The 22,324-nt window shown below is 48.9% G+C and overlaps 2 protein-coding genes across 2 annotated transcripts; one reads left to right on the forward strand and one right to left on the reverse strand.

Annotated features, from left to right (window-relative positions):
• Nucleotides 1-387: 387 nt before the first annotated feature.
• LOC137600284 (homeobox protein Nkx-2.5-like) lies at nucleotides 388-2,620 on the reverse strand. Its single transcript, XM_068321842.1, has 2 exons — nucleotides 1,939-2,620; nucleotides 388-1,047 (listed from the first exon to the last, which is right to left on the reverse strand). Exons 1-2 carry the CDS (start codon nucleotides 2,372-2,374, stop codon nucleotides 413-415), a joined length of 1,071 nt encoding a protein of 356 aa, XP_068177943.1. The 5' UTR covers nucleotides 2,375-2,620; the 3' UTR covers nucleotides 388-412.
• Nucleotides 2,621-17,881: 15,261 nt separating this feature from the next.
• Nucleotides 17,882-21,881, forward strand: LOC137600290 (aspartate aminotransferase, cytoplasmic-like). The gene is made up of 8 exons (XM_068321849.1): nucleotides 17,882-18,111; nucleotides 19,166-19,471; nucleotides 19,571-19,683; nucleotides 19,788-19,892; nucleotides 19,988-20,138; nucleotides 20,330-20,495; nucleotides 20,571-20,713; nucleotides 20,907-21,881. The coding sequence occupies exons 1-8, from the start codon at nucleotides 18,003-18,005 to the stop codon at nucleotides 21,044-21,046; spliced, it is 1,233 nt and encodes a 410-aa protein (XP_068177950.1). The 5' UTR covers nucleotides 17,882-18,002; the 3' UTR covers nucleotides 21,047-21,881.
• Nucleotides 21,882-22,324: the final 443 nt, after the last annotated feature.

Below are 22,324 nucleotides of genomic sequence, written 5' to 3' on the forward strand. Positions count from 1 at the left end.
TTATTTGTTATAGATATGAAATAAAGGACAACAATTCTCTGACGAAACAAACAAATCAATCCAACCTAAAAACAGAACAAGTTTAAAAAAAACCAACATTTGAAAACCGGATTTTGGAGTTCAGATGAGGCCTAAAGCGGGTCCGCCTTTTTGCGCGTCGGTGCCGAAACGGCACCGATTAACGGGTTCCTGGACCGCAAAGCGTGGGATTTCAGGCTCGTGCACGCGCACGCGCGTCCACGCACCACTGCGGGGCACGACTCATCCGGTGGATCAATACTGGTTCTGTGGTTTGAGCAAATCTAGCGCGCACGTCTAAACGGTGGTGGCTAAACGGAACCGGTTTAGAAAGAGGCGCTAGTTCTGTCCAGGTTTTGGGGGGTCGGGGTGTGTGTGTGTGGGGGGGGGGGGGCTACCAGGCCCGGATCCCTTGGCAGGAAGTGACCGCTGTCCCTTGGTGCGTCTGGCCCTGCGGGGAGCCGCCGAGGCCGCTCATGTTTCCCAAGTTCACGTTCATGAAGGCGTTGGGGGGTCCGGATGGGGGGAGGGCGGGGATGCTGCTGTACGTGCAGCTGTAGTTGCTGTTGTACGCGGGGCTGTTGTAGGTGTAGGTGGGGTATCCGTTGTACCCGTAGGGGTTGGACCCGTATGGAGAAGCGGCGGCGGCGGCGTAGCTCTGCGCGCCCCCCAGACACGGCTTCCCATCCCGGACCAGCACCGGCACGGCGACGCGCCGGGGCGGGGGAGGGTGGTGCTGCCCCGCCGCCTCCAGAGACTTGTCCTGCCGCTGCCGCTTGCACTTATAGCGGCGGTTCTGGAACCAGATCTTGACCTGGTTGGAGGTGAGCTTGAGGGAGGCGGCCAGGTGCTCCCGCTCGGGGGCGGACAGGTAGCGCTGCTGCTTGAAGCGCCGCTCCAGCTCGAACACCTGCGCCTGGGAGAAGAGAACCCGGGGCCTCCGCCGGCTCCTCTGCTTCTGCACCGGCCGCTCCGAGTCGCCCTGCCCGCCCTCCGACGCCTCCTCCCGGGACACCAGCCCGCAGCTCTCTGGAGAGGGGGGGGGGGTGGTGGAAAGGAACAGAAACCTCATGAAACTCGGGAAAACGACATTTATTTTTAGTGGGAGAGACAAAACAACTACAATCCAATCTAAATTATAATAAAACAATTAAATATTTCTCCTTAAATTATTAATCTAAGACCCTGAAATGCAGAATCTGGAGAATAAATAAAAAACCAGACAAACCGATTTATGAATAAACGGATCAAACTGTTTAAACCGGTAAAGTTTTGACGTCCCAGCGGAGTGTTTATTGGCTCTACTTCACGGTGTCATTTTTTTTTTTACAAGCCTCTTTAAACTAATTGTCGGTTTACGGTTCGCTCATCTTCACAGCTGAAGCCACTAGAAAGTGTTTGACATCCGCGGGTTCTACCGGATCCGTCTCAGCCCCCCCCCCCCCCCCCCCCCACCTGAAGAACATTATTTGATCGTTTTTATTGCGCTCCTGTCCCGCTGCGTCCATTTTTCACCAAAACGACATTCATTTCTGCTTTAAAACAACCGGAACAACTTAAAATGGAAGATTTAATTAATTCTGTTATAATAAATACCGGATTAATAATCCAGATTCGGGGATAAGGGAGTTTTTAAAAGAGAAATTAAATGATATGTTCTTCTTCTGACCTTTTTGGCGAATGCTATTGGTGTAAAAAAGGACACATTCACTGCCGTTAAAGTCCCGGGTCAGGGTGTTCCTCATGTGCGTAAAAGCGCTGATTTTTAAACATTTAAAGCATTTTATATTAAAAATCCGTGTTTTAATATTTTGATTTTATTCTGTGTAACATTATGAAGTCTTTTTAAGTAGTTATTTCTATTCCTACCCCCCCTCCACCCCCCATACTGCCTTTGTCTGGCCTCTCCGACACACTTACTGCTCTCCGGCTCCTCCTGCTCGTCCAGCTTGGCTCCCTGCAGCCCGGCGTGGACGTACATGTCCGGGGACAAGCTGGTGTCCCCCCCGCGGTCCTCCTCCCGCACCGCCAGCGCGCTCAGGTAGGCCAGGTTGTCCTCCCCGTCCGAGAAGGGGGGGCTGTCCCGGGCTCCGGCCAGCATGCAGGACGGCGCGGACTGGAAATTCTGCTGCTGGGAGGGAGAACCGGTGATCTGCTGGACGTGGGCCCCGTGCTGGAGCTCCAGGGCCCCCGCCCGGTGCTGGAGCTCCAGGCCCCCCCCGGCCTGCTGCTGCTGCTGCTCCAGTTTGAGGATATCCTTGACGGAGAACGGCGTGGAGGTGAGCGGGCTCTGCAGCATCATGTCCTCCAGCTCCTGCTCTACAGCACCGAGGAAGTGAATCCCACCGAGTAACATGCACACCCCCTTTCTCCGCGAACACCCCCCCACCTACCCTCTAATAAACCAGGAGCCCCTTCCGCGGCGGGCTGGGGCGCGGTGAGGCTTCGGAATCCCGCATCGCCTTGAAAACACACGGAGACGCGGGTGTGACTCCCGGTTTTGTCCATGCGGGTGTCCGCTCTGACAGATGGAAGGTCGGGTTTTGTGGCTTCGGACCTGGGGGGGCGACTGAGCGCCGCTGCCTCCTCTGATGTCACTGGGGGAGGGACGTGTGAAATGAAAAGTCCGTGTGGGCTCGAAGGGAATCATTTGAGGAAAACAGGGGAGAGGGTGGGGCGTGTGTGACGTACGCGCGCATACCGGGTTTGTTTCGGGGGGGGGGGGGGCACTTAATATGGGGGAGCTGACACCCCCGGTTTTCCTCTGTCCACAGGTTACGGGTTTATCCACCTTGAATCCGACCCCGGAACCTTTTTACGCACAAACGTTTCTACACGAACCCACCAGCGGGAGCAGCTGCGTGGGTGGAAACGAGTGATCCACGCGTGATATTCACTGATGCGTTTGTTTGCGGGTTTCAGGTATCGATCAGTGCGCGCGTTCCTGCTGCTGCTCGTGCGTAAATGCGCGCACCCTTTGGAGAGGCGCGCCTGCAAGACGGTGGCGCGTCAAGGTCAGCTGTCAGGTCAAGACTTAAATCTGGGGTTGGGGGGGCTCGTTGTTTAAGTTCAGCCTGTGATTGGAGGAAAATGAAAACCGGGGGTTTGTTATTATTGATTAACCAAAAAAACTGATTGATTTGGGATCGATTTGGCCTAAAAGAGCTTTTTTCCCCCGCTAAATTCTGCCTGTCTGCTGGTTTCTATACTTTATAATTATTCATAATTATTATATTTCACTAAATTAATCTCCACACAGTCATCTGTCAGCTCATCCAGGGGCTGCATGTTTTTCTTAGACCCAGATCCGCGTCCTGCAGCCCGGCCGCCCGGCAGCAGCTGGTCTCGGTGTCTCTCTGCCCTCTTTATCGCGGTTGTTGTATTAATAACCGCGCTGGGGCCGATAAGCAGGGCCCCCCGGGGCAATTAAGATTCCTCCAGGAAAACTAAGTGACGTTTTTAGCCCGGCCTAATCTGCTCCTATCAGCTCCCCTTTCCGTTTTCCAGCGGGACCCCCTCACCTCCGCGCCTCCTGCGGGCTCCTCTGACAGCAAACAGGCGCAAAACGTTTGAAAAAGTGTTGAAATAATAATGAAATATGTGTGGTGTAATCTTTATTTTAATCTTCCAGCTGTTTTAACATTTAAAAGTGGTGAATATTTCACTAGTAAAGGCAAATATTTTCATTTTTCACTGAAGATTTTTTTTTTAAAATTTCATTTCTGCTCTCTCCAGCAGCTTTCAGTTATTATTTCTTGATTACTTTTCCAACTTCACGCGTAAAACCCGGAACATTCCCAGGAAGATGAGCCGGGATTCTTCCGGTAACTTCTGCCACAGTTTATGTTGAGTTTCCTCGGAATCGCCACCCTTTAAACGTGGAATTAGATCAAGTGTTTGAAGGGAAAGTTTATTTCAAGCAATAAATGTCATCTCAGAAACAGAGATCAACGGTTTGTGGTTCTGATGGGTCGATGAGGAGAGTGGGGATTAAAGGTCAGTGCTTTTATTGTGAAATTACGCCTCTTAAATATGTTTTTATACCAAAAACCTGGGGAAAATGGATTTAGAGCACAAATAGAATCACATAAAACTCCATCGTTAGATTTAATAGCAGCTTCCAATAATAAACTTTAGATGTAACATTTTTCATGTTAAAAAAAAAACTAATTCTGACTTCCTTTATTTTATTTATTTCCTGTTTTAATTACTTTAGTTTGGTTTCGTTTTAGATCCTCCAGTTTTATGAGTTGTTATGAATTTTAAAGAAAAATGTTGGGAAAAATTTAGTTTTCAATATAAATATAGAAGAATTTTAATAAATAACAAATTAAATTTGATGTAAAAATATTTTCAAAAATATTGAATTCTCTATAAAACCAGGGAAAAACACAAAAGTTGTGTTAGTTGTGATCAGCTGTGAGGAAAGTGTAAACGTGATCCCCTAGACTGATCCGGATCAGAGACTGAGTTCTGGCCTCTGATCTGGATCAAAAACCAGATTCTGATTCTGATTCCCAGATTCTGATTCTAATCTGGATAGAAAACCAGATTCTGATCCAGACCAAAAACCAGATTCTGATTCTGATCCAGATCAGACAGCGGGTTCTGATCAGTCTGGATCAGACATGTGCAGGGTTCTTTATGGTGACTCCTCTTTGACTCACCTTTTCTTCCTCCATCATCATCATCATCATCCTCCTCCTCCTCGTAAAGACGGGCCAAACAGGACCGAGAGTGTTTAGACTGGTACACATTCATTTTAAATAAGCATTAAATCCAACGACGCCAGGCTGGGCGCCGATGGGCCGGCGCTCTGAAGCACCGAAGGAAATCAAAGCTGTTTGAGTTTGACTCAGAGACGAAACTTTGGGCCGGAAAGTTATTCCAGGACAAAGTTTCCAAACCGGACTTGATGGATCTTCATGGATCCTTGAAAGGATTCCAGGATGGAGTTCCAACACAGATCAAGTTCAGAACTCAACCAGCAAAGAAAGAAACCTGGAACAGAATCATGTGAATTAATAACCACAAAAAAACCCCTCTGGGGTGGTCATGTGACCCAGTCCAGACCCAATAAGGGAGCTCCAGAGGGACAAATTCAGTCGGCAATGGTGATTGGCTCTTATTACTCAAGATGCAGCAATACAAAAAGATTTAACCAACACCTAGCAGCTAGCAGCTGTTAGCATTTAGCAGCTATTGGCAGCTGTTGGTAGATATTAGCAGCTAGCAGCGGTTAGCGGCTGACTCACAGAAGAAATAAATTCACTTCACATTTAAGCGTCAGCCTCAGGATGGGCCTCCTGGATCAAAACTGAGAGCTGCTCTTCCTCTTCTTCCTCCTCCTCCTCCTCACATTGTGTTTTACCCACACTGCCCCCGGTGGTTTCCCCCGGTACTGCTCCGTCAACCGCCAGCTTCCAGGACCTGAACCTATGATCTGAGTCTGTCTTCATTTAAAGGAGCTGTTAGACGTCACACCTCTTTGTTAGCAACATGCTAGTGCTAACTCAGTGTTAGGGAGGGTAAACAAGCTGATATGCTTCGTGTGAACGACCTCGGCCTGTCCTCCACGGATCCCCGGAGGGTCCAAATAAAGACGTGATGTAGAAACTGTCAGGAATCAGAAGGGGCAGTTAACCAGCTTGGGTGAGCCCCGGGGGCCACGCCTCGGCCCCCCTGAGGTTTAGTCGTCAGGTCTGAGCCCTACAGGACTGAGGATCGGCGTGACCCTCAGATAAACATCAGGAGGAAGCGCGTCTTTGGAGCCTGGCTGGTGCTGACGGAGCTGGAAGGAAGACGTGACCTTTGTGCAGCTCCTGTTTGGCCCCTTATCTCTGAGATAAGTCAGGGGACAGTTGGCAGACGTCTGAAGGGCCCCGCATCAGGACGGCCCCTAATGGACCATCAGGCTGTCTGTCACATGGTTTCTAACTCCAAAACGGTTTAAAATGACGGTTTAATCAGAATCAAACGTGTCTCAGAATCGTTTCACTAAATATCAGGTTCTCTCCTCTTCCTCTTCCGCTCCTCTTCGTCCCACCACCAGAAGGTGTTTCCATTCAGGGTAGTCCTGCATGTCTGGAGTGACCCCCCCACCTCCCAGCTGGGTTAGGCTACAGCCCCCCCAAAGAGAACCTGAACAGGATGAAAAAGATAATGGATGGATTTTTTATTAATTCCAATTATGATGAGCGTGTGTGTGTGTGTGTGTGTGTGTGTGTGTGTGTGTGTGTGTGTGTGTGTGTGTGTGTGTGTGTGTGTGTGTGTGAATGGAGGTAACAATAGGAAATGCTACACCTCTTGTCTGCTGTCATTTGCGGCCCAGCGGAGGCGCCAGGCGGCTCTGGATGGTTGGATGGAACTAATCTCAGCCAGCCGCTGCAATGCGTGTGTGTGTGTGTGTGTGTGTGTGTGTGTGTGTGTGTGTGTGTGTGTGTGAACTCGAGTTTGCTCTTTCCATTAAACTGCACAGAAACCAAAGAGAATAAATAATAACTACAACAAATAAACAATAATCGGAACTTTTCCTCAAGGGACAATTGAAATAATCGGTGATATTATTATAACTGCAGCAATCCTGCAACAGGAACATTTTAAAACTCAGTTTCTGTTTAGTTCGATTTGTTTTAGTGTCTTAAACTCAGAGACAATTAAAAGAGTCTGTATTATAATTTTTTATTATTATTATTATCATCATCATCGTCATTACTATTATTATTATTATTACTATTATTATTATCATTAGTAGTATTAGTATTAGTATTTGTAGTAGTATTATCATTAATTATCACTAGCATCGTTATCGTTATTTTTTCAATTATTTTTTTTCATTATCATTATTGTTAATATCATCATAATTATTATTGCTAATATTACAATTATCGTTTATTGTAATTATTATTATTTCTATTATTAATATTATTACTATTGCAATTATTATTATTATTAATATTTTGATATTTTTCCACATTACGGACATACAGAATTATTTTTATCATTTCACAGTAATTATTTCTGCCACTCCATTTTTTTCTTTGTCTAATTTATTTGATCAGGATTCGGGTGAATATCGATATTTATAATATTGATCTTTGCTCGCGCGCTCATTCGTTAAAACTATTATTTAGATTTGAACTTTTTTATTATTCCGCGCGTCTGAAAACTTTAAACTTTAAGGTGGAATCTTTAATTCATTCCTCCTCTAATTAATTCCTTCCCGTCAGAATAAACGTAACAGAGCTCAACGATCCCCCACGTCTTAAAAACATGCGCGTAAAGTTCGCGCGTCTCGACTCCCGCGGTTTTAAAACCTGTTCGCGCGCGTTGCGCGTGCACGCGCGCGTGTGTTTACATAGCGGAGGCCTGAGCCGGTAATAGGTCCATTAAGACAAGTGGGGAGACGTCACCTCAGAGATCCGTAACGTCCGGCCACACACCCACCGCACCTCCGCGGATCGATTCCTCCTACCAATCAGTGACGTCACACTTCATAACGCGGGTTTAGACGTCAGCTCTGGCCCTCCGGGTCGTTTCCCAGCCCGGGGAGGGGGCCTCCTATATATCTCCCTACCCCAGATCCACGCATGACGCAACGGCGTGTGTTTACGCAGCCGTCCGGGCCGCGGTGAATGGTTTACCTAACGGGACTTCTGTTTCTCGTTCTCTGTCACGCACAACGCCAGAACCCGCATGACAAACGAGCGTCTCTTACCGGCAGAGGAATTCATGATTTATGTGGGAATTTTTTTTTTTTCGTGTGTGTGTGTGTGTGTGTGTGTGTGTGTGTGTGTGTGTGTGTGTGTGTGTGTGTCTCATATTGTTGCGCTTTTTTAAGGTGGAATCAACCGGAGCTGGACGCGCGTCGGGTGGGAGACCCTCTCCCGAAGCCCCCCCACCACCACTTCCATTGTTATTCCCGCAGAGGAAACAAGTCGTTACGGCCGCGCAGCTCTGATTTATGACCGTGTTGTTTCTGGACTCAAGTAGAAAAAAAATAAAAGTTCCATGTGATGAATTTGATGAGAAATAAAGAGAATAAAAGTCGCTCTGGGATCAGTTATTATTATGATGACTAACACCCCCCCCCCCCAGGCCACGTGATGATGATGATGTGACTCCCGTTTACTCAGAGCCCACGTCTGTCTGTCTGTGTATAAACTCGGGGGCATTAGTGCCTCCAGGGTGGAGACAGACCACTCCATCACGGCGCAGACAGTCCGGATTCCCCCTCCCTGCGCCATTAGAGCCCCCTCGCCCCCGGTTTTTTTCCCCTCTCTGTTTCGTCTCCTTTATCAGCTCTCTATCTCCCAAACAGCTCAGCCGGGGCTGCTTTACAACCTGCCGAGGGTTCCAGCCATCAATCACCGCCGGCTGAGCTCCGCCAGGCCCGGACCATCTCCGTCCGGGTGTGGGGATCCGTTTTCTGGAGCGTCTGGTGCGTTTATGTAAAAATAAAATAATTCTAAACATTTTTTTTTTTTTTGCAGAATGGAGTGAAAAAAAAAAGGATTTTCATTTAATTTCTAGAACATAATCAGAGCGAGAAAAAAAACACAAACGGTGTTTATTTCACTCATTTTCATCGAAACTCTTCACATAATTTACAGTTTCGGTTATTTTGAGGCACAGATGCGTAAAGGGATACACTTCCATCAATATAAATGTATAAAAATTATAAAATGTGAGCTCAATCAAAAGAAAAAAAAATATTTTTAACTCCAAAAAAGGAAGAAATGCTTCTCTAAACATTTTTCTTTCTTTATCTTTGATGCTTCGTCAGTTAGAATTAATGCTTTAAACCGTTTTTTCCCTTCAGCCTCCTTCATCCACATGTTCTCACTATTTGTAATCGTCCGTCACGCAGGGAGGCTCGATGGTGAAGGATATACAGTATCTGCTCCGGCCTTCGCGGCCCCCTCCCTGAATGAATGTCTTGCAGGAACTCACTTGTTCAGAAAACGCGGAGAAAGTTCCCACTCACACGACCTCTGTCAGGCCTTGATGGATGAACCCCCCAATGAAGACGGAAAGATTCAGGCGCGTCACGTGAACGGAAAAGCCTCATTTATGTCACTTAATCTTATTTAAAATAAAAAAAAAACCTTTAAAATGCTAATTTAAATGTGATTTGTTGCATTATTTCTTCTTTGGTTCGTCTGCGTTATTCGCTTTTACGCACAGGTTTACGCACGAAGCGCCAAGTCACTTTTACGCGTAAACCGCGCACGTTTGCGTTAAGCCGCCGTTGCCTCCCCTGTAACGGAGGACGGAGACCCGCGCAGCCCGCGGTGGGTCCCCGGGTGGCTCCGGGTGTTTAGCCGGAGGAAGGGCCTGTTTCCTGGATCAGCCTAAACACGGGCCTCCGGAGCGCCGCGCTCAGGCGGGTCCGGCCCGCTTCTGGCCGGACGGACACCGGCAATAGATCAACCCCCACCCTCCCACCCTCCCATCCCAGAGGGTTATAGCTAGGAAGGCTCCGGAAGAGAAGGGGGTCAAGGGCCCCCTGTACCGCCGCTGCTGGGGTGTTTGTCATCCTTACGCCCGTTGGGATGACAGCAGGGCGGAGGATGTTTACGCTGCGTCTTCCTGCCGCTAACTTTCACTTTCACTTCCAGAGGGAAGAAGTTAAGAGGAAAAACCTGAAGGGATCAAGTCAGGAGGGTGTAGAAGATTAAACATCACGAAATACCTTCAAGAAATAATTACATTCTATTTAGTCTGGATGATTTATTTAGTTAAAAAATAATAAAAAACTCGATTAAAATCAGCATCTTCGCTCTCGGTTTCCCTCTTCCTCCTCCTCTTCCTCCTCTTCCTCCTCCTCCTCGTCCTCCTCTTCCTCCTCCTCCACCTCCTCTTCCTCCTCCTCTTCCTCATCTTCCTCCTGCTGCTCCTCCTCTTCCTCCTCCTCTTCCTCCTCCTCTTCCTCCGACTGTGAGGATCAGAAAATCTTTACTGTGAGAAAATCTGATGGAACGATAGTGTGGTTGTTTTTGTCCAACGCCAACAGGAGTGGCCCCCCCAGGGCAAAAAGGTGTGCGTGTGTATATGTATGTATGCGGGGGTGTGTGAATGTGCTTTACACTTTATTCATCCCTGCAGCCCCGCCCACTCATTATTCTACCCGCTGATAATTTCGATTTAATTTAATTTTTTAATATCAGTTCAACTCTTAGTGATTAGTTTCTCCTCAAAAACTATCGACACTTAAACCAGATCCAGATCCAGATCCAGATCCAGATCCAGATCCAGATCCAGATCCAGATCCAGATCTAGATCTAGATCCAGCTTCTGGTTCCAGAGGAATCCCATTCCTCTGGTTCTGGAATGTTCTCCACAGGATGTGTTTGTTTGTCTCCACCTGAACATCCTGTGTGACAGGAGTGTGTGTGTGTGTGTGTGTGTGTGTGTGTGTGTGTGTGTGTGTGTGTGTCTGTGTGTGTGTGTGTGTGTGTCTGTGTGTGTGTGTCGGTGTGTGTGTGTCGGTGTGTGTCGGTGGACATGTGATCATGTGATCATGTGATCCGTGTGGTGGGTCCAGTTTCCTCTGAGCTGAACCTGATCCTTTATCTCCATCAGAGAATCCACTAATGATGCTGTCGGACACGCAATTAGGCTGAAGAGGAGCCGATCATTATCAGCTCGTCTTCCTCCTCCTCCTCCTCCTCCTCCTCCTCCTCCTCCTCCTCGTCTTCCTCCTCCTCCTCCTCCTCCTCCTCCTCCTCCTCCTCCTCCTCCTCCTCCTCCTCCTCTTCATTTGTCTTATAAACAAACTTTGGGGTCAACAGAGGAGCAGAAACTGTTTCATGTCTTTCAATCAGCTCCACTGGTTCCTGTTGCCATGGGTTACCATTGTTTATTACTTACGTTTCCATGGTAACCTGCTGAATCATGGCTGATCAGACTCACATGTTCACGTGTGTGTGGTTCATTAATTGTCGTGTTGAACACGCGATCAGCGATCGACTTACATGTTCTCTCTTGCACAGGAAGGAGTGTGTGTGTGTGTGTGTGTGTCTGTCAGCTCCTCCTTTGTGTGTGTGTGTGTGTGTGTGTGTGTGTGTGTGTGTGTGTGTGTGTGTGGGTGTTTACACATGGCACCGTTGTGTCGTGTTTGACCTCTTTGACCTGCGCTGGATTAAGCAGCTAATTTATCTGTAGGTCTAATCATAGCACACACACACACACACACACACACACACACACACACACACACACACACACACACACACACACACACACACACACACACACACACAGAAGGGTTGATTGACATGTTTGTTGGCGTGCAGTGGGCGTGGCTTAATGCACATATTCTCCACTCTGAGCTCTTTGTGCACACCCTGAAATAGTCCTCGCCCAAACACACACACACACACACACACACACACACACACACACACACACACACACACACACACACACACACACACACACCTCAGTAATGCCGTCGTGTCGGGGCCTGTCCCGCGCTGGGATCACGCCGCCGTTCCCTCTGGATGCAGCTGAGCGGCGGCAGGAATGTCAGGAAGCGGCGGCCATGTTGGCGGAATGTAGAACCCGGAGTCACGTTACGGTTCTGCACCGGGGGGCCGCCGGCGTCGGCGTCAGGAAGTCCCCTTGTGACGAACATAGCACTCAGAAACTACATGTGTTCAGCTTCTGATTGGATGATGGATTCTAAGCCACGCCCACCAAGGGAACCAGATACTAGATGGTTCTAACGGGAGGGAACCGGATACTAGATGGTTCTAACGGGAGGGAACCGGATACTAGATGGTTCTAACGCGAGGGAACCGGTTACTAGATGGTTCTAACGGGAGGGAACCGGTTACTAGATGGTTCTAACGGGAGGGAACCGGTTACTAGATGGTTCTAACGCGAGGGAACCGGTTACTAGATGGTTCTAACGGGAGGGAACCGGTTCCTCCTGAGATGTTTCAGCTGGAGGATGTTGTTTTGTTTGGTTTGTCGTCGCCGTTAGCGCTGAGCTAGGAGGTCCTGTGGTTCTGCTGGTAGGAGACCCAGACGTGCCTGCATGAATCTGGGAACGCCTCGGGATCGCCCGGGATTGTTTGGGAGGCGTTGCCGGGGACGACCAGTCAGGAGAAAGCTCTGGCGTTCCGGTTTAAAAGTGTTTTTCTTTGCTTGGCTGCAAACCGTTGACGTCTCCTGTGAGCTGGGAGGACGCCTGAGCCAACAGGAGCCCCGCCCCCCTGAGGTGGCCCCGAGGTCAACCACTTCCACCTTCTTAGGTTTGTCACTCCTGACCTCTGACCTCTCAAGTAGAATTAATAAAACCTCATGAAGTGATGAATTTGGGTAAAGTTAAATATCACACAGTCAGGCTCCTCCCATCTGCCTGTTGGCTCCTCCCACACCGTCTTGCCCCACCCCAGTCCCTCAATTCCCATACTGTGCTCAGCTGCTGTGCGGTATGGGAATTCAGGATGTACACACACACACACACACACACACACACACACACACACACACACACACACACACACACACACACACACACACACACACACACACACACACACACAGTTTTTGCATTCCATTGTTTCCCAGCTGTTAAATCAAATTTAAATCATGAGTGTGTGTTTTTGCTCCACCTCGTTGATGGATAACTCCACAGGTGTTTCCATGCCAACGAGGTGCTGAAGCGAGGGGAGGAGGAGGAGGAGGAGGAGGAGCGTCTTCCTCTGCAGGTTAACATCTCGTGTGTTCGTGCTGCTGTTTAAAGAGGATGAGTTTGTTTCCCCCCCGCCTCTGATTCATCAGAGATTTAATCCCTCATGTTTGTCTCCTTCAGCCGGGATTTAATCTAAACCCGTCTGGAGGAGCATCAACAGGAACCTGAGCTGCTGTTTTGAGGGGGGAGGAGGGCAGCAGGGGGTCGCTTTGGTAAACGCTGCCTTCAAGTGCCGTGGGAATTTCCAAAGCTTTGGGATGAACCCGACTTGTTCGGAGTGGGATCTAATCTCAGGCGATTAAAAATTGGATTTAAGATTTAAGATTTACTGTTATTTAAGGGTTTCCACCAGGGGGGCGGAGCAAAAAACACGGGAATGAACAGATTCCGGATTAGCAGCTACCTGTTAGCGACGTAGCTCCTGCTGATGTTACAAATAGGTAAACTATTCTCCCTTACGCTTTCATCACCATCATCACCATCATCATCATCACCATCATCACCATCATCATCATCATCATCATCACCATCACCATCACCATCATCATTATCTTCATCATCATCATCATCATCACCATCATCATCATCATCATCATCACCATCATCATCATCATCTTCATCATCATCATCATCATCATCATCATCATCATCATCGCGTCGCCCCGCCTGTTTCCCGCCTCGTTGTCGTGAACAAATCCAGAAGTCGAGCCCCCCCCCCCTCTCTCACCACCCCCCTCCTCCTCAAGAACTGAAAGGTCAGGGCGGGGTCGCCGCTGTCGCTGGCGTCCACATGGGAACCTCCAGCAGCAGCTATTGTGGAGGGGCCATCAGTCATGGGGGAGGAAGTGTTCTTGTTGTGTATATGTGAGAATCTGCGCGTCGTAACGACCGCTGGTTTACACAAATCTATCTATAGACGGGTCCTCCAGGTGATAGATGGCGCCGCAGCCGCACTCCAACGCCCCTCCCCCCGTTTCCTCTCGTAATGAGGCGGATGGTGATGGATTGCCGGGGCGTCCTGTTCCACGCCGGCGTCCGACGCCCCGCCGTCCGACGCAAACGCGGCCATGACTCAGCCAATAGGAGGCGCTTTGACGCGGTGGGGCGGGGCCCCCTGACCTTCCGGGGAGTAAACAGCGTTCCGTTGGACGGACTCGGGCTGTTGCTCTGCACCCGTGGCGGTGGCGTCACCATGACGACCTGCTATTGGCGGCGGCGGCGGCTCCTCCATCACACGCCCACGGACAGTAAAACACACGGCTAGGGGTGGGGGGCTAATGCCTCATATAACACACACACACACACACACACACACACACACACACACACACACACACACACACACACACACACACACACACACACACACACACAGCTGGATCCAAGGCCTGTGAGCAGAAACACAACACTCACCTCTGACACCAGCAGGACGCCGTCGCCCCCCCCTCTAGGACCGGGACTGATCCCACCCCCCCACATTGTCAGGCAGGACGTCCCACTTCTTTTACCTGTAGGCCCCGCCCCCCCAGCCCCTCCCCTGTTACCTTCAAGCTCCTCTCCAGTGACAGCGCCGGCCTCCGGTCAAACAATCAGCAGACACGCCGCCGCTAACAGGCCCCGCCCACTGTGACCTCTGACCCCCACCAGTCCAGACGAGGTGCTGTTTGTTGACGTGTGCAGCGACACGGATCACCTCCACGCAGACGTGCAGCACCGCCGCCGGCCCCCCATGTTTAAACGACGCGTTGACAGGCGGTGTGTTCAGGAGCAGGAAGTGAGGCCCTGACAGGCCACGCCCCTTCAAGGGTCAATGCAGAACATGGCTGGAGGGGGGGCCACTGGAGGGGGGCCACTGGAGGAGGAGGCCCACTGGAGGAGGAGGCTCGCTGGAGGAGGAGGCCCACTGGAGGAGGAGGCCCCACTGGAGGAGGAGGCCCACTGGAGGAGGAGGCTCACTGGAGGAGGAGGCCCACTGGAGGAGGAGGCTCACTGGAGGAGGCCCACTGGAGGAGGAGGCCCTCTGGAGGAGGAGGCCCACTGGAGGAGGCCCTCTGGAGGAGGAGGCCCACTGGAGGAGGCCCACTGGAGGAGGAGGCCCACTGGAGGAGGGGGAAATACACAACATGAAATATTGACATAATTTTAAAGATGATGAATTATAGTTTTATTGAGATAAATAAATATTTAAATTTCAAAAATAATTATTCAGGTTTAATCCTTAAACCTTTAGTTTTCTCTTTAGTTCTACTAAATTATTATAGTTTTTTCCTGTTGTGTTAATGTATTAATTCTCTTTATCCATAAAGTTTATTTAACTTATTTAATTTCAGATGTTGTTTTGATTAGAAATGCATTTTAAAAATCCCTAAACATAATTAAAAAAGTCTTCATCCTGTAATTGTAAGTTTTTTATGAATGATGCCGTCAGAGCAGGTGTGTGTGTGTGTGTGTGTGTGTGTGTGTGTGTGTGTGTGTGTGTGTGTGTGTGTGTGTTCGTGTGTGTGTGTGTGTGTGTGTGTGTGAGCTGACAATAGACCCTGAACCTCTCTTACAGTTCACGCAGATGTGCGGGGTGAGACACACACACACACCGGATCCCTCCTGTAACACAGATGCTACACACACACACACACACACACACACACACACACACACACACACACACACACACACACACACACACACACACTGGCCTTGATGCCGGGTGACGACTGAAGGGAAGCAGCTCCACATCTTTTCTTGTTCCGGCTGGAGGAAGCGTGATGATCACTCTTCACCAATTATCATCATCATCATCAACCCCCCCACACCCCCATCCAGGTGCATTCAAGTACAGAAGAAAATCACTGTAATTTCCAGTTGTCCAGCTGCTGTGTGAACGATCCAACACTTTATTAGCTTTACTTTATTTCTCCTTAGTCACTTTTCACTAATTTCCTTATTTATCTTGTAAATAACAGTTTTTTAATGAACAAATTTCGTTTTTTTTTTTTTTTTTTTTACTAATTTCTGGTTTGTTTTCTCATTTTAATCACTACTTGAAATTGTGGATTCCAGTTAACGTCATATTTAGAAGTTTTAAGACAACATTTCATACTTGATTATATCAATTTTCATATATTCCAGTAAAACAAAATGTTTAATTTAAATATGATCATGATGACCTTCAAGACACTGGGCTTAATTTTGAATATATTTGATCATATTTTATCACTCAGCCTCTTATCCCAACCTGGTTTTTATTCAAAATAAATCTTTAAAACCTGAAAAATCAGGAAATAATTTCAGATATTGTCTAAAAAAACACCTAAAAACTGATTTTAAACCCTTTCTTCTCTCGATTCCAGACGTGTTTTGATGTTTTTTAATGTTTTGTGTTCAGCTTCTGCTCCTCAGATGAAGGCTGGTCCCTCCTGTTGCCTCCGGTCAGCGTGGGGGGGGGGGGCACACGTCCATCATGTCGACAAATTGAGTCAATCAGCAGCGTCCAGAAGCATTACCCCTCCCCGCACCCCCTCCCTTTGAAATCCAACACTGTTGATGCTCCAGCGGATTGTTTCAGGGTGGGGGGGACGATGGAGGACAGGAGGAGGCCTCCATCCTGATGGTGTGTGTGTGTGTGTGTGTCGCTGTCCTTGTTAAAGTCCTGCATTTCATTGACACACACACACACACACACACACACACACACACACACACACACACACACACACGTCTGAGTGAGAGACGGTCACACTCCACCGACACAAAAACACACTACTTTAGCTGGAAGAGGAGGTGAAGCCGAAGTCATTCATCAAACACTTCACACTTCAGTGTGTGTGTGTGTGTGTGTGTGTGTGTGTGTGTGTGTGTGTGTGTGTGTGTGTCTGTGACTTGGCAGTGACTTTAGCCGTCCAAGCTGGACCTTCTGGGGCCCCTGGATCAGCAGTATGAAGGATGAAGATGAAGGACCCCTCCCTATATGAAACATTGGGGGGGGTGCTCTGAAACCTGCAGTCTCTAACGGGTCAGATGGATCCGTCGAGGATCAGGAAATCCTAGAAGAACATGCCTCCAGCTGTGAGGAAGATGACGATGAAGATCCCCAGCAGACCTCAGAATCCACCAAGACCCGGTTCCAGAAGAAGTTCTGGATCATTCTAGAGGCGTCACCTCTGGAACCCAGAGGAAACCTGTGGCGGATCTGAAGCATGAAAAGCAAGAATAATCCAGAACTGGATCAGATTCCTCAGGAACCAGAATCTGGATCAGGTTAAAGGGTCTCTAGAAGACGGCAGTAAAAACCTTTTCAAGCTGTTTTCATGATGTGTTTCTGCAAACAGCTGATTGATTAACCAACAAATCAACGTTTATCTTCATACTTTAATTTATTATAATGAATATTTGTTGCGTTATATTTTTCCATGATGTTCGTTGCTCTATAAATTTATCATTCAAACAACATGTTTCAACATTTCGAGCAAATTAAAGGTCAAAAAAAGAAAATCCTACAAAAAACAGTCTGGATTCAACCCGGTAGAACAGTTCTAGTTCTTCTTGGAGCTGGTTATTGGTTCCAGGGCTTCCTCCCTGCAGGTTTTGTTGGGTCACAGTGACACCTGGTGGTGAAATCCCGGTTCTGCTGCGCATCCTGGGGCATCAGATAACAGGAGGCTCCGTGGGCTGGAGGCCACTCCGTTTATCTGATGCAGCCTTGCCTTATCAGCCATGTTTACACAGGGGGACATTTCGGGTTACTGTGACTTCCTCACGACGTGTCAACACCGGCCTGGAGAGATAATCATCATACGTGACGTGGAGATCGATATCTTTTTTTTAATCTTAAAAATGTGCACTAGTTTCATTTTGTGTCATATCTTACAATCCGAAAACCCTATCATCACCAAAACTTTGCACATGACTCTAAATTATTCCGCTTAAATATTAAATATTAAATATTAAATATTAAATATTAAATATTAAATATTAAATATTAAATATTAAATATTAAATATTAAATATTAAATATTAAATATTAAATATTAAATATTAAATATTAAATATTAAATATTAAATATTAAAATCTCACTGATAAAAACTACATCAATCAGGAAGTTTGGAGTTCCTGTGCTCTGATTGGCTGTTTCCGGGAGCTTTGCAGGCTGCGCGCCCTCCTATTGGCTGGCTGGCGGACTCGTATAGACGGCGGAGTGAAGGTGATCCCACTTCTGTCAGCCGGTCCGTGAAGCACCGTATCTCCACATCTTTCCCCCGCAGCACCGGATCCATCTCGCGAACCATGTCCGTCTTCAGCGACGTCCCGCAGGCCCCCCCGGTGCCGGTCTTCAAGCTGACCGCGGACTTCAGGGAGGACGGCCACCCGCAGAAGGTGAACCTGGGAGTCGGAGGTAAGAGAGATGCCCTTTCGCGGCTAATGCTAACGCGGGGCTCGGTGTCCACTAGGCCGGGAGGGGGTCAGCCGGTGACCGGGGCTGCTTCCGGCCTCCTGCTAACACCGCCGGACAACTAGCTTTAAACACGGTTTTAGCTCGGTGCGCTAATTAGCATCAGAGGCTCCTTGGATTGACCTTTGGGACAAGCTAGCAGCGAAGCTAGAGCGTCTCGCATGACCTAGCGCGGCCGTCCATGTTGGAAACCCGGCGGACGGTGCTCGTCGGTGGACACTTGGAGGACTCTCGTCCCGTCACGAGTGGGTTCCATTCGTCCCGTCAGCAAAACCACCAAAAAGAGGAACCGTTAGTCGTGACAACTGAACGCTCTGTTAGTTCCCACGGTCAGTGAACGCATCACATGATGTATTCTAGATCCGTTTATAAAGTGGGAAATCTAAATGTCATCCATCCATTCATTTTATTTAATCCATTCGATCATGTTTATTTTTTATACATATTCATTCATTTTATTTATTTATTCATTCATTTTTGTTTTTTATTTATTCATACATTGATTTTATTTATTCATTCACAACCATCAGTATTCTTCCTCTTTGGAATTACACGGAAGGAGAATTAAGATTGGTATTTAATTTTTTTAAATTTTAAATAAATAAAAATAAAATTAGGATAGTTTATTAGTCTAGTCAGCCAAATCTTAATATTCCTGATTGATTGACTGTTTGGAGTGGAACCAAACCTTCTTTCTCTCATTGTTTTCTGCAGCTCGAGTTTAAGTTTAATTACAAACCAGTTTAACTACAGATGGAATGTTGAGCCTCCGGTCGTCACAGAGACTGAAATTAATGACCAAATTGCACTGCAAACCATTTGCGTTTCATGCGCCGCTCCACAAGCAGTCGCCGGCAGGTTCTTCTGCACGTGAGGCACGTGAGACGCTCCTTCATCCTCGTCATCAAACAATCGCGTCCTTGTTGATCCGACCTTCCAGATATTTGCTATGACTTCAGTCTGACCTCCTTTTCCATCTGTTGTGCCCCCCCCCCAGCTTACCGTACCGACGACTGCCAGCCGTGGGTGCTGCCGGTGGTGAAGAAGGTGGAGCAGCTGATCGTGGAGGACGCGTCCCTGAACCACGAGTACCTGCCCATCCTGGGTCTGCCCGAGTTCCGCTCCGCCGCCGCCAAGGTCGCCCTGGGAGACGACAGCGCCGCCATCAGGGAGAACAGAGTGGGCGGGGTCCAGGCTCTGGGTGGGACGGGGGCTTTGAAGTTGGGGGCGGAGTTCCTGCGGCGTTGGTACAACGGCGTCAACAACACGGCCACGCCCATCTACGTGTCGGCGCCCACATGGGGTGAGTGGACCCTGAGCCTCCATCGGGGCGTTCCAACCCGGTTCTGAGGTCCTGAAATCCTCCTCTTCCTCCTCCTCTTCCTCCTCCTCTTCCTCCTAGAGAACCACAACGGCGTCTTCGCCGACGCCGGCTTCAAAGACATCCGTCCGTACCACTACTGGGACGCCGCCAAACGGGGGCTGGACCTCACCGGGCTGCTGGATGACCTGGAAGTACGACTCGGCGTTTTCATTTGTTGACTCAGCAAAAAAAAAAGCTAAAAAAAAAAAGGTTGTCGGGTAGAAACCAGATGATCAGACTCTTCCTGTGGTTCCAGAAAGCTCCGGAGCGTTCCGTCTTCGTGCTCCACGCCTGCGCCCACAACCCCACCGGCACCGACCCCACGCCCGAGGAGTGGACGCAGGTCGCCGAGGTGATGAAGGTGAGCGACGATGACGACGACATCATGCTTTCTAAGCTCTTTCTAGGTTTGTTCTTCCTCCTCTTCATCGTCGTCTGCTCTCGTCCCTCCCCCAGAGGAGGAATCTGTTCGTCTTCTTCGACTCCGCCTACCAGGGCTTCGCCTCCGGCAGCCTGGAGAAGGACGCCTGGGCCATCCGCTTCTTCGTCTCGCAGGGGTTCGAGCTGTTCGTGGCGCAGAGCTTCTCCAAGAACTTTGGCCTCTACAGTGAGTCCTGATTTAGAAGGGGGGGGGGGTCCGAATAAAACATGTTTAGGAACCAGAGATCAGATCAGGATCAGAACGTTCTCTAGATGTGCGTCAAAAAGTGGAATTCAGCCTCTTTGGGGAGTGTAGCTGTTACCATGGTAACACAAATCTCAGTTTAATTCAAGCCCCCCCCCCTCCTCTGTCACCAGATGAGAGGGTGGGTAACCTGACCATTGTTGCCCGCGACAACGACAACTTGTCCCGCATCCAGTCTCAGATGGAGAAGATCGTCCGGACGATGTGGTCCAACCCGCCGTCGCAGGGGGCGCGCATCGTCAGCAGGACCCTCAACACCCCCGAGCTGTTCGCAGAATGGTACGTCCCACACGCCAAGTCGCCGAGGCGACCAGAGACAATCACCTGACCCCCCCTTTTAACCCCCCCCAACAGGAAGGGGAACGTGAAGACGATGGCCGACCGCGTCCTGCTGATGAGGGACCAGCTGAAGGCCAAGCTGCAGGCGCTGGGGACCCCGGGGACCTGGGACCACATCACCCAGCAGATCGGCATGTTCAGCTTCACCGGCCTGAACCGTGAGTGGACGAACCAGTCATGTGACGTGTGGGGGCGGAGCTACGGCGAGCATCCGAATGGATTAAATGAGCGTTTCTTGATGGCTACATCAATGTAGCCTTTAGCATGCATCCTGTGTGTGTGTGTGTGTACGTGTGTGTGTGTACACGTGTGTCGCTAACCCCCCCCGCCTCCATGTCATCCGTCCTGCAGCCAATCAGGTGGCCTTCATGATCCGGGAGAAGCACGTGTACCTGATGGCGAGCGGACGCATCAACATGTGCGGCCTGACCAGCAAGAACATCGACTACGTGGCCCAGTCCATCCACGAGGCCGTCACCAAGGTCCAGTAGGGGGGGGCGCTGCGGTCCTGCCCCCTCCCCCCCCATCTCAACCTCACCCATCCACGTATCCTGGCCTCTGGTTGGCTCAACGAAAGCATCTACGTTTGGGAAATGAAGCAATTCTAGAGACGCTTGAATGATTACAGTCGGGGGGGGACGACGACCCACAATCCAGTTCATCCCAGTCCTAAAAACTCCGTCGCCATGGCAACTGGTGCGTTTAGCGTTTAAATTTATTAGCTTCACCAGTCTGGTCTGGTTTTGTTCTTGGCAGCTGGTTTTAGGTGGATAAATTGGATCTAGGCTCCGCCTCCTGCTCCTCCCTGCACTTTATGGAGCCGCCACTGGCTCCGCCCCTAACCCCAGTGTCGGTCCATGCCTCTTCTGTTACTCGCTCATGCTACTGATGTCATTTCTGGTCGCCGTCGTCCGCGGCGATGGAACACAAAGATGCTGTAAATGAAGGTCCTCATATTTCTTGATGGGCGGTTTCCTCAGAGCCACGCCCCCATCCCACCCCCGACTTGTTACCGTGACGCCACGAGAGTCGCAGCGCTTTTCTCACGTGTCAATATTTCAATCGCCACGGTTACCGTCTGTTTGGGTTTCTGTGTGAGGTCGCTCTGATGGAGGCGACAGGATGCAGATTATTTAAACCAGATTTGACGTCTTCAAGGTTAAGTTAAAGTGATCATGTGATCTTAAATTCCGACTTGAAATGACCCTGATGTTCAGATTAAGCCTCCTTTAAAAAAAACAACAACACATAAAAATCATGTGGAACGTTTTGTCTCGTGTTACTGGAAACAAAAACCCAGCTGTGAATAAAAACGACTTTAAAACACTTTAAATGTTTTTATTCTTATATTCTTTATATTTTGATACAAAATACTTTAATTTTTTTTTATTTTTATACATTCAGACTCATTAAACATTTCCTCTTTCGTTATGATAAAAAAATAATAAAAATGTCTTGAACCTGATCGGATCAATCAGGTCATTGATCAGGGCTTGATGCTGATTGGCTGCTGTCGCTGCTCCAATGCGGTAAAGTGACTCAGCAGGTTTGATGCTTCACATCCCCCCCCCCTGTTCCCCGCCTCCTCCATCAGCCAATGAGCTGTGCTAGAGAAGGCCCCGCCCCCCTGCATTAGCTGATGCAGCAGGAGCCTCATGACTATTAATGAGGCGACCTTTCAAAATAAAAGCCTGGATCCTGTCGTCACTCGAGGTTCATGAAGAATAAAACTTTTAATGTGAAGATGAGAAGCGACACTTCATTTGCAT

The sequence above is a fragment of the Antennarius striatus genome, chromosome 8, assembly GCF_040054535.1.
Source record: "Antennarius striatus isolate MH-2024 chromosome 8, ASM4005453v1, whole genome shotgun sequence".
NCBI lineage: Eukaryota > Metazoa > Chordata > Actinopteri > Lophiiformes > Antennariidae > Antennarius > Antennarius striatus.